This window comes from Lampetra planeri, chromosome 34 (genome assembly GCF_965212315.1).
Source record: "Lampetra planeri chromosome 34, kcLamPlan1.2.h2, whole genome shotgun sequence".
Taxonomy (NCBI): domain Eukaryota; kingdom Metazoa; phylum Chordata; class Hyperoartia; order Petromyzontiformes; family Petromyzontidae; genus Lampetra; species Lampetra planeri.
Window position 1 is genome coordinate 9,404,257 of NC_136140.1, and position 16,294 is coordinate 9,420,550.

General features: G+C 46.2%; 1 protein-coding gene across 1 annotated transcript in view; it reads left to right on the plus strand.

The window, feature by feature from the left end:
- The window catches only part of APPL1 (adaptor protein, phosphotyrosine interacting with PH domain and leucine zipper 1), a 31,440-nt gene extending 15,544 nt beyond the window's left edge, over nt 1–15,896 (plus strand). The window contains exons 11-22 of the mRNA XM_078610686.1: nt 16–204; nt 2,555–2,597; nt 2,736–2,792; nt 3,829–3,920; nt 4,479–4,736; nt 6,970–7,022; nt 7,772–7,949; nt 9,180–9,216; nt 10,267–10,416; nt 11,185–11,235; nt 11,829–11,918; nt 12,411–15,896. Of these exons, the coding sequence (XP_078466812.1) occupies nt 16–204; nt 2,555–2,597; nt 2,736–2,792; nt 3,829–3,920; nt 4,479–4,736; nt 6,970–7,022; nt 7,772–7,949; nt 9,180–9,216; nt 10,267–10,416; nt 11,185–11,235; nt 11,829–11,918; nt 12,411–12,566 (1,354 nt within the window). The 3' untranslated portion in view covers nt 12,567–15,896. The remainder of the gene's footprint in view (nt 1–15; nt 205–2,554; nt 2,598–2,735; nt 2,793–3,828; nt 3,921–4,478; nt 4,737–6,969; nt 7,023–7,771; nt 7,950–9,179; nt 9,217–10,266; nt 10,417–11,184; nt 11,236–11,828; nt 11,919–12,410) is intronic.
- The last annotated feature ends 398 nt before the right edge of the window (nt 15,897–16,294 follow it).

Sequence of the window (16,294 nt, forward strand, 5' to 3'; positions counted from 1 at the left end):
ATTGACGCCATGCAGTAAGACGGGGCTGGTGTCATCGGCATGGGAGCGGCTCTACTTCTTCACTCAGGGAGGGAACCTCATGAGCCAGGCACGCGACGCCGTAGCCGGCGGGCTCGTCATGGACCTCGACAACTGCTCCGTCATGGCGGTGGACTGCGAGGATCGCCGCTTCTGCTTCCAGATTTCCGCCTTCGACGGGAAAAAGTATGCGCATGACGTCGACCGGGGCTGCGGGCCGTAGTAACGCGCGAAGCTGGGCTCTCCAAGCCCTTTACGACTCACTTCTGACACTCGATTGAGCCGTAATCCTTGCCCTTGAATGCTTTTAAAAAAAATTATTCCTATGTAACTTACATTTTGGGTGTAAGATTCGGTTGTTGGAGGTGGTCAGATGGCTAAGGGGATTAGTTTAGTTAATTTACCCTTTCCCATTCCGAGACGTCTACAAGGTTGCAGAGTGGGTCCCGCTCACCTCTGAATCTCGGAATGTACAAGTGGTTCGGCGTTAATGTTATTGAGAGGCATAGCGCCGTTGTTTTTAAAGACATTGTTCTCACCGCAGGGAACTGTAGCGACACGACTGCACTCCATGATAGCTGGCGCCAAACTGTGCCGCATGCCTCCCTCCGACATGGCCTTGTGGGAGCCTCGGTACCGACAACGTTATTTTTTTTTAGTTTTTCTTCCGGTTTTGTTTTGATGATGTACACAAACGTCATCGAAACGGAATCGTAATAAAACTGGTGACGTACACGAACGTTTGAGAACATACTTTTTGGAAAATGTGCACAGTTCTAGCTCACATTATGGCTGTTGTTGGGCGGTTCGGGAAATTGAGCTCCTAACTCAACTGACCCCTCACTTCTGAATGACCTCTGGGCCATAATTCGAGCCCATGGCTGACACTTAATGAATGTTGTCCTACCCCTGATTGTAGAGATGTAATGATTCATCATTGAAATTGATTTTCATTGTGTGATAGGTACATCAAACTGTGTGTACGAATCAATTCCTTTCTCATGGATTTATTTTGTCTAAAACATTTTACCCGTGGGACGCCACTGAAAGGGGAGTTGAGACAGACAAAGAGATAAGCAGCAGTGATAACGGCGCAGCACTCGGCAGGAAGGGTAGGAGGGGGGAGAAGGAATGACTGGGCCAAGATATTGGGGCTGAGAGGGTGATGATGATGATGAGAGGGGAGGGAAGAGAGGGAGAAGACAGAAGGAAGGAGCAAGCAGGAGTGAGCTGCATGGAGGAGTAGCATCTGAGTGGGAGTATCCATACAAATCACGTGATTTACGGGAGTCTTTAGCTGAATGATGTAGAAGTGATTGGTGCATGGAAACATCATAGCAAATACAATGGCAACAAAATAGTGAAACAATGATTGCTTTGTGAACAAGCGTCATGACTTCTCATCGAATCGTGACTCGAGCGAAAGGTGCATTGCTACCAAAATGAACCCTCTATTTTTAAAGGCAGATTACTTGGCCCATAGTAAAAACACAACAACAACACTGATACCACAGTTTCCCCAGTCATCAATGCTGTCGACATCTTGCCCCTATTCAAGTCTAGGCTCAAGACCACCCTGTTTTGTTCTGGCTCATGCCGGACTGCCTCTATTAAATAAGTAATATGTAAAAAGCTTTTTTTTAAACACGCTTTTATGAAATGTACTAGTAATGGAAGAACTCCAGGAAGTGGCCCCGAAGCTTGCCATAACGTAAGGGACTGTGGGCAATTACAGCCAACGTCAGTTTACCGTGGATAATTAGACCCAAGCCGAAACATAACATATAAAAAATAATGTTAAAAAATATATTTTATTTTTTATGATAGAATATAGTATTGTCATCAGTATGACATAAGTATACCAAGTTTGCAGTCGATACCACATTAGTAATTGGGTTAAAATTGAGTTACAATATTTGAGGATACAACAACAACGACAACAACAACAGACAGAGTGAGTTAAATGAAAGCGTGTAAAAACACACGCGGTCGTTGATATGAATTCCAAATTGCATTATGATTTCTCTTTACTTTTCCAGAATAACAGTACAATCAATTTAGTTTAGATTACATGTCTGTATTAAATTTCGATTTAAAGCTTTCGTGACTGCAGGGATTCATATTCTTGGTTCTTTCGGTAAAGTCACGTAGAAGGGAAATAATAAAATAATACAAATAAAACACAATAAAATAAAATTCTCACGACATTTCGGCCACAACGCAAGCAGCCGTCCTCAGGTGAAGAAACAGAGCTGTCGGAAAGACAGCGTCCTAATGAACACTGCTAAGCTTGGCAGCGTATTTTAAGCTGGGTGGGAGGAGAAGAGTGCCTTTACAAAGGAGTTTACATATCAACAGAGGAATTTAGCATATTGATGACATGCAAAATATGGGTTTAGTCATTCCTTGTGGAATGTGTAGGCGGTGGGAGGTCTCAAAGTCATATGCTAGTGTATTATGTAGGATTAGCAGTAATGTCTACTCCATGTGTATTGATCAAAGGGTCATGCTTTGTGTCAACTGTGCTTTGTCGCAGGGTGGTGATATTACAGGCCGAGAGCAAAAAGGAATGTGAAGAGGTGAGCTCTCACAGTCACATGGCACAGTTTCGTCATGCCAAATCATTGACATTCATCCATCTAATAACTATTCTTGAGATACAATAACGTGAAATAAGAGCAAGGGTGTGCGTGTGTGTTTTTCTCTTTATTCCCCAGTGGATTGTCACGATCAGCAACATCTCCCGTCAGATCTACCTGACGGACAACCCACAGGTGCGATGCGGGGTTTTCGTGCAGCGTTAGCTAAGACATAGACACCCCATATAGCCTTAACAGACTGTTGGGACAAGTGTTGTGAGCGAGCACCTGTTGAAGGCCGGCACGGTACACGAGAGGGGGGGGGTGGCCAGCACCACGCCCGATTGCCTTTGTCTCCCTAGTGGTAATGTTTACACATCGCACCAGGTACTCGTTTGAGGCTGAGTCCACCTATGGGAGGCCCAGAACCGGTTCAGATAATCGTCACCGGTGTTGGCCATGAGCAGGAATTGAACTCGGGTAGCTGGGTTCGTAGCACAGCACGCTAACTGTAACACGTCACATGATATCTTAATATTACAGTGTCACATGTATATACGTCAATGCCGTCTCCATGGCATTGTGACATCCTATCTTCTGTACATGTGACCGCTGAGCTATAGCTGTTGTCTCCAGCTCTCACCACTCTTTGTATCTCTTTCATGGCCTATTCGTGCCATATGCATGTTGGTGTTGTGTGTCCACGTTATTGACATGACTGTGTACATGTTTGTCTCGGAGAGCGGTAGTGTTGTGGATTGCACCCTATGCTACGAACTTGGCAAACCAAGTTCAATTCTCGCTCACAACCAATAAGTGGTGAATAGTTGAGCTGGTTTTGGGCCTCCCTTGGATAGACTCGGCACAACCTCCGACCCTCTCGTAGGTTGTGCCACCCTTCATGGGTGCTAACTAACAGCACTTGCCCCAATAGTCTGTTGAAGGCTATATGGGGGAACTTCGTGTTGCGTGTTGTCATGTTGTGTGCTTGTATGCGTTGAGTATGTTGTACAGGTGAGACTGTTGCTTGCTTTCTGCATGTCATGTGTACGCTGTATGCGGGTGTGTGTGTGTTGTTTGCATGTCACGTGTGTGTCACGCCAGTTGGGTTTCACACACGTGTGTGCATGTCATGTGTGTCATTTGCATGTGGGTGTCAGATGTCTGTGTGTTCGTTTTGCATGCTGGTTGTAATATTTTTGCTTGTGCGTGTGTCTTGTGCGTGTACTAGGAGGTGGCGGCACGCGTGCACCAGTCGGCCATGCAGTCCGTGACGCCCACATCCTCCTTCCAGGAGAGACACCGAAGCCTGCGACCACGCACGTCAGTATAGACGCACAGAGACATGAAGATGAACATCCCCTGTAGAGCCATTCAGACTTTTGGGTCAACTGCTGTGAGTGAGGATCTATGAAGGCCGACAGGGTGCACAAGAGTTATGTACGGTCAGCACCATGTCCAGCCACTTTTCCACTGCTGATGTTTACACACCGCACTAGATGCTCATTTCAAATTGAGTCCTCAGGAGAGATCAGGACTGGTTCATATATTCTCTACTGATGATAGTCATGGTTAGGAATTGAACTCATAATACGGTACATTAACCACTGGATTAAATACTATGTATGTATGTATATTGAACTTCTTTTGCACCATACGTAGCCGACATGTGCTAGTCAGAGGTACTCACAGACAAAAATCCAGCAGTGGATTGATAAAAAGGCTGTACATGTACACATACAGAAGGACTGTATACATGTACATTGATGCACCATCACATGGCGCCGTGTGACTTTGTCTAACAGGAAAGTCGCCTGTAGTTACATTTAGAGGCTGGCATTGACACCTCACGAGAGCCCACTTCTGCCGTGGCCCCCACAGCTCTACCTCGAGTCCCCGCTCCTCGGTGAGCGATGACGCAGCACAGGCGGCGACTGGCGGCAGTGGCGGCGGCTCGTCGGCAAACACCCCCGCGTCGACGCCGGCCAAGACCGCCGTGGCGGCCCAGGCCTCCCCCCACCGTGCCACCACCCTGCAGCTCGTGGTGCCGGGCACGCCGATCCAGTTCGACATCATCTCGCCGGCAACGGAGGAGCAGGAGGGACGTGGAGGCACAGGGGCCGGGGGCACCGGAGGAAGGTGAGCAGGCGCGTGTCTGTGTAGTTCGAGAAGTTCGATAAGCCTTCCATTGCTGTACCAGTGGTACAGATACAATGGGAGGCTGATCGATGCCAGGGTACGGTCAAGGGATGGCTCCCTCCTCATCAACCATGGTATGTATGTTGATGATCTGGTGGTTGCTGCTCACTATTGAGATGGAGTTGGAGGTTCTGCTGCTGAATCTGAAGAGTACCACTACGAGGTGGCGCCTTACCTGATATCAGCCGCACAAACACTAAGCACCTGGCCTGGGTATTTTGTATCATCTAATACACCACCACCTCAATTTCCCATGAGTGTTGGGGCAGTTGTGGAGTGTGGAGAAGCTTCCGTACCTAGATAGTGTGCTTATAACCAACTACGGTTTGGCAGCAGAGGTCTCTGAATCAGCAGAGGCATTATCTTTTCATCAGCTGCGTAACACTGGAAACTCCCAGATCTGTTGCTCCACATTAAGCTCCGGGTCTTCTCAGCCACAGTCATGCTCTTCCTTCTCTTTGCTTGTGAAACGTGGACCCCTCAAATAGACCATCTGCACCGGTTTGAAACTTTCAGGCTGGTCTCCCTATGTTCCATCCTGGGTTTTAACCAGGCTGGATTGTGTAAAGAACTGACAAATCCTTGAAAGATCTGGAAACATTACCATCATTGAGCTCCTCCGGCACACAAGACGGGATTGGCTGGGTTATGTAACCCGCATGCCCAGCCACCACATGCCCAGCCACCACATGCCCAAGCAGCTTCTGTTTGGCCGGATAGAGGGGACTAAATGGGCACAGCACAGGCTGGAGAAGAAATGGACTGATGCAGTACAGGAGGATTTGGAGCTGAGTGGACTAGCCGAAGACTGATACTGGTAGTGTCAATATCGGCCTCTATGGAGGAGGCTCGTGAAGGATGCTATTGGGCAGTTGGAGGCAGTTGCCCTCCAACATCAATGGAGGGCAGAGGAGCGACGCTCACAAAAATGAGTGGCGTGCCGGGCGGCTGAAATGCAGCAAGTTGGCACAGGAGAGGGCATCGGTGGTACATCTGCCAGTCATCTCGGTCAGTCAACCCATGGCACCTGGGTCTGTCCTGTGACCTTCCTATCAGTGAGCCTTCGAAAATTCACGTTGCCTTGGAGTGCACCTTGCCTGGCACAACCGCCTTGGTGATGTCACCGCCACTTAGTGGGTAATGTCTGTTGTTGTTTGAGCGCTAACACATGCAGCTGGGCGTGGTGTTGGCCACCCACCCCCTCGTCTGCCATTCGGACCTTCATTGGTGCTCGCTAGCAGAATTTACCCCAACATTCTGTTCAGGCTATACAGAGGATCTTTGTTTGGACTGGGAAACGAAGGCAGCCATGAATGGTGCTGACCACGCCTGCCCCCACATGTCCCATGCCAGCGTTCATAGTTGCTCACTAACAGCACTTGCCCCAACAGTCTGTATGCCTGTAGGGGGATCCTTGACATTGTGAAACACCTCACTCTGTCACGTGACCTACCAACTCGCCTCCGACACTTAATGTTGCCTCAAAGTGCACCTCGCATGGAACGAAAGCTACGGTGACATAACCATCACTTCCTTGCAAATGGTGGTTGTTGCTGTTTTATGTGGGTCGGAGTGGTAATTAGCGCACTTTGCTACAACCCCAGGAACCTGGGCTCGATTCTCCGTCACGGCTAACATCAGTGGCAAGTGTTATCTGAGCCCTAGCTGGGCCTCAAGTTAACTCGGCATTAAATGAGTACGTGGCACAGCAAGAGGGAAAAAGATGTCAGCTGGCGGTTGTGATGTGGTCACACCACCCCTCTCATGTGCTGTGCTAGCCTTCATAGGTACTCACAGCACTTAACCCAGGCGCTATGGGGAAGGATGTTTGTCTTTCCGTATGGGCGTGTGTGGGCGTGTATGTGTGCATACATGTGAGTGTATATGCACCACTTTATCGTTCGTTGTGTTAGCTTTAATGGGCTCCATAACAACAATTGGTCGGTCAGCCTGCAAGAGATTTCATCTCGAGTTGTTTTTACGTGCGCCTGGGTGGAGTGTTTGCAAGCACGGACAACATCCCACGTTGACCTCTGCAATTACAAACATGACTCGTAAGGATCATGCTGCCTTCAGATCAACATCGAGTGCTTTACATCTTACATTGCTTGGCCATGATGGACTATGAATGCGAGTGCAAGCACTGATATTGACCTTGTCGTTAATTTTTCAGGCGGCAGAATCCGTTCGGGGAGGAGGGAGAGGAGGATCAACCAGGCTCTGAAGGTTTGTTTGCTCCAAACACACAAGTCATTTCGATAAATAAGCCACGCCAGGTCTCAACCACATCCTTAATTACATCGGTGGGTATTGCCGATAGTGCCGAGAATGGATTATCGGGGCAAATAACACTGGTGTGTGCATAATGCAAGCATACGTAGCCATTAAGCCTGTATGCCCATGTGTTATGTTCATTATCAGTTGCAATTGTTTCCTCTGTAGCACCTCGAAGTCAGGTTTAAGGTGTCAGTACCACGAAATAGTTTTGTGTACATATGAGGCACATTGATGATTGGACCCTCGTGCGAATTGTCACGATGTAATGTGTATCTCTGTTTCTTAAGTCTCGTTAATGTAACTAACTGCAAGATAACAGCATAACAGCAGCATTTAATTTGCATATTTTCAGTCAGTTCTTACACGCATGTATTCATACCTGAATTGTATTTTAATCGCTAAATCAATTCATTGTGAAATTCTTAGTGAACATAGGCCAAAAAAGCCCACTCTTCAAATATTTGAGTGGGCATTAAGTATTTATTTACTGTGCTTTCCTTTGTGCCCACTACAATATGGGCATCTGCAAGAATTTAAGGAAAGATGCCCTCGGTAGTGTGTGGAAGACCACACTTTTGCCCCAACTCATCGCCACGAACGTATGATAACCACCTGGCGACCCCACGTCCTGTTATCTTGTAACACGCCGCGTCCCCTCCGTCCACTTTCACCCGCTCGCCCATCCTCCCGACACCCAGAGTCTCAGCTGCTGCAGCAGCTCTACGTGGTTCGCTTCCTGGGCTGCATGGAGGTGGGTGCCGACCCAGGGCCCGACGTGATCTACGAGACCATGCGGCACGTGCTGGCCTCGCGTGCCATCCACAGCATCTTCCGCATGACCGAGTCGCACCTGCTCGTCACCTGCTCGCAGCTCAGGTAGCAACGCGGCGCCAGGGCCTCTCACTTTCGTATGGATACGGGTTGAGTAGCAACCATAATCCTTAATGGGTTAGATCGCGTAAATGTAAATTTGTCGTTAAACCCGCCACCACCCGACACAGCAAATTTAGTAAGGTTAATTAGTTACTACTTCAGCACAACCGTGTGTTGTATCGTAAACCGACAACATTTACAATTCGAGCACCACACAGCTATCGCTCGTGTTGGCTTTGATATTTTCACACGTTTGATTCACACCGTGGTTTCGCACGGTCCCCCGAAATTCTCATCCTCTTCGGTCAGGGGTTTTATTTAATTTTGCTTTTGTCGTTTTGGTGACACAGGTCACTTGCAAATGATTTTATATCCCTGTTGTCTTGAGGTGTCACCTGGCTAAACTAATGGAGAGCCTTATCCTTCTTGAGTGCCGAATTTTACTTGAAAATTCCTCTGATGGGCTATTGTATGTATGTTTAACTTCTTTCACACCGTACGTAGCCAACCGTGCAGTGACATAAGTGGCTGAACGTGCCAAAATGTTTAAAAGTTGTTGCTCAAAAATATTCTAATCTGATACCCGGTTCAGAGCACCTAACATACTCACAATGATGAGGCCAGTAATGCCATTTGTGCGCCGTTTCAAGGTAGTAGGCCTCATGCTGAAATAAAGTTGTGGACTTTGTTTGACTCACTGGCCATAGGATGCCCATGCTAGCTATACATCCTCTTTTCTGTTACATCACGACCAAGAGGCAACAGACACTCGTGCTTGGATTTTCATTTGCTGTCTGTGGCTGAGAGATATGAAACATAGTGGTCATCAATATTTCGTAATATGTTAATATCCACTGATGGATCAAGGCCTTTCCACGCCATAGTGGGTTGTGGGGGTTATTTGGCCATACTTCACCACTCTGGTCAGCAGCAGGAGCGAAATGGACTGTCGCATCCTGGGATCATGAGCAATGGTGCTGACATGTCGAGTTCTTCATCCGGGAATGGATAAATCATGGTTCATAATGAAGATAATGTTTTCCTTTATACCTTATTCTGCTGTTTTAATAAATACTTTCATATAAATATTACATAACTATCAAATTGTGTCATTGCTATTGCCTGCAAAAAACATCAGTCGGTTGAATTGCTAACGAGAGTTAAAATTGTTTACATGCATGTGTACAGCTATGGGCTTTCTAAAAAAAAAATATCTCGCTCTCTCTTTTCCAGGCTGATAGATCCTCAGTCGCAAGTCACTAGGATTGGTGTAAGTAAACTATTGCTCTGACCTCCTACACCCACCCGTGTTGTCCACAGGCATACATACGTACATACGTACATGCGTGCACACGTACACGATTGGCCCCACTTCAATAGTCACAAAAAAATGCATCTCGTGTGGTGTGACCAGTGTCTTGATATCTTGTTACATTTAAACTTCATTGGAGACTTTATTGAGACAGGTAAGGCCCAATGAGCTTAAACAGCTGCAGTTCAAGGGTTACCTGTAATACACTCTAAATTAAAATAGTTCTGTGCCGCGCAGACTCGATGGGGGGGTGATGTTAGAGTTGCGAGTAGATGTGTAAATGCGTATTGTGATTATATAAACTACCACAATTTGGGGTTGTGATTCTAGATTAGTTATTTTTTTTATATTTTGGTAAATTTATTACCTCAAGTTCCTTGAGTTTTTGTGAACCATTTACATAAAACATACATAAATAATAATCAATTTTCACACGCACAAATTTCATCCATGTTTAAGGGATCTGCGAGCCACCCACACGCACCATGCAAACACGACATCTCCGCTCTCATGACAGCACGTACCAATCACACGTGCGGGAATGCGCGGGATGGGGGTCAGGGGTCAAAGGGCAGTGACGTCACTAGACACGGATGTGTATTGGGAGCGAAGATTGAAGGATTAAAAGGGGCTGTGGGACGTGTGTTCAGGGGTTGGTCTTGGAACGAGTATTGCTGTGCATTGGTAAAATAAAGAAGTGCTTTAACCATTCTACGACTCCTCTTCACATGTATCTCAAGCAAAACAATACAATGTAAAAGAGAATCTATGCATCGTTATATCCCGAGTAGTTATTGCACCACTCTGCCACTTTGCTCACCAGGGTTTGAGTCCAGGTTGTTCGCAAAACAACAACTTTGGGGAAGCCAAATCATCCAGACATTTCGCTGGCCTCGACTCCACCCTCGTGTTTCGCGTCAGCCTCAATAGGCGCTTCGCGAACATCTCTTGAGCCCAGCATGTCGAGCTAACCGGGAGCGATCTTCGCCGCTGTGTGCATGTTCGCAGTTCCCGCTGCGCCAGGTGGGAAGCTGCGCGCCGCACTCGGAGAACCCGCGTCTCTTTGGCTTTGTGCTGCACACACCCACGGCTGTGGGGCCCGAGGGGAGGACTTCGCTCTCCTGCTACGTCTTCGAGTCCAACAACGAGGGCGAGAAGGTGAGGGCACAGGAGGTTCGCGTCACGTGCATGTGATCTAGCCACCCAGGGCTTTTTTTCCTGTTATTTATGAGGATAATATGGGCGTGTGTATGTTTTAGGTATGTGTGTATGTACGTCTGTGGGGAGCGGTAGTGCAGTGGTTAGCGCGCTGCGCTATTAATTCGGCAACCCGGGTTCGATTCCCGCTCAGTCAACACCAGCGACGATTATCTGAACTGGTCCTGGGCCTCCCCTAGGTGCACTCAGCTTCATATAAGTCCCTAATGCGGTGTGTAAATATCGCCACTGGGGAAACAAAGGCGGTGGGGTGTGGTGTTGGCCACCCACCCCCTTCGTGTGCCGTGCCAGCCTTCATAGGTGCTTGCTAACAGCACTTGCTCTTACAGTCTGTTAAGGCTATACGGGGGACCCTTGTATGGGGAAAAGCTAGATTGCTCCACAATTTTAAATCAATGAGGTGTGATTTTAAATCTTGTGATATGTGGTCATGTGAACGAGGTTAAAGTTACCAAAAAATCACATTTGACCTGATAAGTTGTTTTATGGCCCCTGGCTCTGCTTATCTATGACAGCCCCTGTGTGTGGCACAAACCCAGTTTACAAAATTGTTCAGTCTGTTGAAGGATCTAAGAGTCCGTTGGAAAGATACGAGAGGGAAAGTGCTGTGGATGGACTACAGTGGACACCAAGGAGATCGCGAGTGAGTGACAAAGATAATTTTCCGAAACGAGGCCGTCATGTTAGAACTCACCGTTTGCTTTTCAGATCTGTGACTCGATCGGACTGGGAAAGCAAATCTCGCTTCACAACACGCTGGTGAGTAGAAGCACAGCCCGGCCAAAGCAACATCACGTGCACAACAAACATTCTGGGTCTCTGTCTAGCACTGCTCAGGCGATTCATTTGGCCGCTCAAACCTTTGCACTCTGTGTTTTTACTGCCTTGTTATTTCAAGGCCCTGTGGTTGTGAAGTGTGATGTGCCGCCTACGTTATTATGCATGTGCTCCTGTGCCCGAGTGTGTGTATATATGTATCGGTGACAAATATCTCAACCGCTCCTGGGCCTTCTCTAGGTTTGACTCGGCTTTAAATGAGTTTCTGTTGCTGTGTGTAAACATTAGCACTGGGGAGACAAAGGCGGTTGGGCATGTATGGCTATACGGTGGACCTTCGTATTTGTATGCATTTATCAATGACGAATATCTAAAGTCGCCCTGGGCCATAGCTGGGTCAACTCAGCCTTAAATGAGTAAACTGTTGCAGTGTGTAAACATCATCACTGAGGAGACAAAGGGGGCCGGGCGTGACAGCCAAACCCCACCCTCTTGTCTGTCGTGCTGATCTTAACACTATTACTGTGTTAAATATGGGATTGTGGTCTCATTTGTGTGTGTTTGTGTGTGTATAGGAGCGCCGTGCGGCAGAGTGCGAGCAGGAGTTACAGGCTCAGCGTGAGCGACAGGAGCTGGAACTGAACAAGCAGAAGGCCATTGAACAGGTACGTGTCAGGAGGCTTACCTGGGAGGGCAGGCAAGAAATGTATCGTGTCGTGATTGTGGTTGATTAGTTGTGCGTGATGGCTTTCTACAGACACCTGACGACAGATAGCTGAATTTTTTTTAATAATCGTATTGCCATTTAAAGATGCTTGTTATCGTCATCAACATACTACTGTTGATTTATTGAAAGATGTTTGTTTTTCTGCTTGTAACACCAGAACCAAAAGTAGTACAAGGATGAGACCCTGATTACACAGTAATCTTTCTGTGTACATTTCCACAGTGGTGTTGCCAAAAGCTAGTCGTAATAATAATAAAGTTAATTACTTTAAGATAAAACTCGAGAATGGGGAAGGTATTGTAACGGAATTAGGAGAGAGCTTATGTGAAAATGTCACTTCATACCAAATAGCTATATTACGGATTACGAGTGTGTCATCAAATGTCATTCTTCCTGACCGCCTGCTGTGGACCTTCTACCCCGACCACAGGACTTGGAAGAGCAAAGCCGCCTTATTGCCGCATCGGCCAAACCGTCCAATGAGCATGCATCGTCGGGTGACGGACAGACGCTGCGGCTGAGCGATAACCAATCAGCGATGGACAAGGGGGTGGATCCTGGAAAGGGGACAGAGTCGGAGGCCTGAGCTCATCAGTGAAGGGCCTCTTGTGTTTTTTCACGTACTCAACGGGCGGAATATCTTTGCGCACTTTCTTGTCTTTCTATGGAGATGTTATGCATCACTGCAGTTTCTAGGGGTGAGACCGACCAACTGAACAAAATCATCCTTATGGCGGTACCCCGGGGTACCAAATAATACTAAATGGCTGAGGCAATTAAATATTGTATTTCTGGGACACTTTTTTCCAGGGGTGTACTTAACTCCACGACTAGGGTCCCAATCAATCTGAAATCAGTGCTACTCCGCGATGTCGAAACGCAGCGAGGACGATTGCGCTGAAACCCTGAACGCTCGTACGCACCATAGTGCATCGTGTACAGCTCGTCGAGATGAGTCTATTGCCGCGTCGCCGACCATCAACAGACTCAAAATGGCTGCATCACGGACATTATGCGAGAGCCGGGGTACTATGGTACCCGGGGTACCGCCATAAGGTTCAAATGTCATTTGTAAATACAACGGCGTCATTCTTAAATAATAAGCTAGAACAAAACACAAAATGTAACTGAAACACATTATACAAAAACTTACTATTGGGGAAGTGGTAATAAAATATATTAATATGGGTGGAATGAGTATGACCTTACTTGCATCACGTTTATTGGTGGCACTGGTGAAGGCAGGTGTTAAGATATTTTAATGCGTGGAGTATAATCATGTGTTGGCAAGTAACGGGTAAAGATAGCTGTGATTTGACAGCTAAATATTTCCAAAAGCAGTCTTTTCACGAACACATAAATTTGACCCTTTGGCTGTAAGTCTGCCTGTAATGACTACTAAGCTATTGAGAAAATTTGATTATTTGTACTTGCACTTTGCGTACAAAATATAAAAAGGGCAGAAGGGTCAATAAAAAATAATAAATTGAGTTGCATCACTTTCAACTCCATACGAGATCTTTTTTTTTACGATTTTTATGTAAAAACAATAGTGGTTACAATTGCTGTGGTTTGCATTTTAAGTTTAATCAAACTTTTGTTTTTCCCTAAGATGACGGCAACTGCTCTTAGCAGGATTTTGGCGATGCCGCGTGGGTGACTTGGGAAGTGGATTTCCTTGACCGACCGAGGCTCTTGCTCCCCCGTGTCCTACACCCAGGGTGAACTTTTGAGATAGCCTGTCGTAAATTGCAGCAGAGGTTGAGATGGCTGAAGAGCTTCAGTAAGGTGCAACTCCCTATGTCTCAATAATTACACTTTGGAGTAACAAGGGCAGTGTCGCCGTTACATTGATCGATAAAAAAGTTTAGTTTTGATAAAATGTTGCATTCGCGAAGGTGCAGTGATGACGACAACGAACGTTAACTGTAAATATGTACTTGATCTTAAGGGAAGGTTGAGGATGCAATTAGCACGGTGCGTGAGGCTTTTGTTTATTTGGTGTGCACTTGCATAGGTTTATAAAGTCTTTTATGCCACAACGGCAGTAACTTTGTGCGGCGAGACATTTTTACATCTTAATTGATTCCGAGTGAGAGTTAGAGCTGTGTGGCTGACGTTTCCAAAGTTTATCTCTGCGTTAACCTGGCTGAAACAAAATTGAAAAACGTCACTACTGCTGTCATTCTTTAACCATTTGTCCAGGAAAGCCTCGCCAAGTCTCAGAACTTTCAAGAGGAGCCTGCTACATTGGCATTTGCCAATTTAATTAATGAGCACTACGGTCCAGGTTTTCGTGATTAAGCTGTGCATAGTTCTCCAAAGTAATTACCACCAGGGATATATTGACCTATACTTGCCTGGATGTGTTCCCGGGTTGCACCCACGTGTTGTTCTGCACGATGTCCGATATTTTGCTCCACGTGCCGGAAGCTGCTGCAGCAACCGAATTGAAACGTAGTGTTGTGCATGTGCTTAACAGCACACGGAACGTAAAGTCTGGATGTCCATGTAAAACAAACAACGTGCAGTACATCCCAGAAACACCATCGGAGAGCTATCCATCAGATGCGTGCCAGGCATTTGGGAAGCTGAAAAGCCAAACTAATTAACTTCACCCCTTCCCCTGCCTTGCAAATCATGGAGTGTACCAGTGTAATAACCAACTCTTGTATCTGACCTATATTTGGTTGTAAAACTTTTTCACAAGCACCATGAAAACATTACGGTATTTTACGTGTACTGTATATTTGAAGTGTCTTGAATGCACTTTCGTTGGCCCTTTTCTGTAACGTCATATGCATCTTCGTCCAAAACGTTTACGGTCTTTTTCAACGGTTTTACTTAACTTGACTCGTCGTGGTCAAATCTTGTAGTCAAAATTTAGTCTACTTCCTGTTGTCCAATCAATTCCAAATTTTGCACACTTACTCAGATCCGGTGACAAGGCCTGCCTGTATCAAAATCGGCATAAGTTAATCAATTCACTACTTTAAAGCAATTTACATTGTGTATGCACGCCTTATTATTTATATATATTTGTGTAGGCGAAAAACACCGCGGTTCCTAAACTCTGGAATCGCCTCGCCCAAGAAGCAGGCGCCACGTGTCTCAGGCGCGCCTGCTCCGTGTCGTCTACGAGTTAAGAAAGTAATTAATTCAAGTCAGCGTTGATGTGGGAGCAGGCGCTGCATCATTGACGTACTTCTCGACCGTGAGTTAAACAAAGTTCATAAAACCCTTGTTTTTTAACGTTTTTTTAAAGAGTTTATTAAATTCCTTCCTCTCCCCCCAATGCAATTGAAATTGTCTTCACATACTGTATTTTTTGCGTTTGGTATAGTTCCATTTTGTTACCGCCAGATGGCAACACTAGTGTATCAACGGACGCATGATTATAATGCCGAACATACACTTCCGAAGTATAGGGGATAATTGAGATCAACGCACGCAACGAATACAAAGAATTGAAATCGATATATTTATATTCGAATATTGACGGCAGATCCCATTTGTCGATCCACTGCTGGATGAGGGCCTTTCCCCGCCGTGTGTGGGTCACAGAGGATGTTTGACCAAACGGGACTTCAATACGCTGGTCAGTGTAGGTTGGCGAAGGTGGGCAGAATATTTAGTGCAGTACAGCAAGAGACGTTTCTGTACTCGAGTATTATCAAGGCTTCTGAGTTCGGGCACATTCCGGTGTGATGTCATATAGACTCCTCTATATACAAATTGTATGCAATGTAATGAGGTGGGCCACGTTACAATAACAAATAAATATATCGATTTTTGAATCGATCGTGGAGGAAGAGGGTAGTGTGAATCGTGACATCCCTATTTGGTGTGGCAAGTATGGATGTTAAGCTGAAATGGAATTTCGCGTATGGGTTTAAATAAATAGTTGTTTCTGGAACTGTTTCGTGGTGGTCCCTGCTGTTTGATATCGTAAGCCCAACCACAGAAGTGTGATATTCTTTGGGTCTTTCGGTAAAGTCACGTAGATAATAGGTTCAAAGAAAAGAACAAAAAACTACGACGTTTCGAAGTGAATTTAATCAACTGATTGCATTATGTCAGCAAGGTTCTCAACATCCACGGGTATGAAGGGGCGAGCGATGTTGCGTGGTGTGTGTGTGTGTGTTAAACAAGTGGTGTGAAGAATGAGTGATGTCAGTATTTTGTTTGAGACAGATGAGAGGTGTGTGGGAGTGGTGAACAATCGTGGTGTTAGTGGTATGTGTGGTGACAGTGGTGTTTGTGAGAGAGGTGACGAGGAAGCTCATGTGAATGCTACAATGACTCCGGCAACAT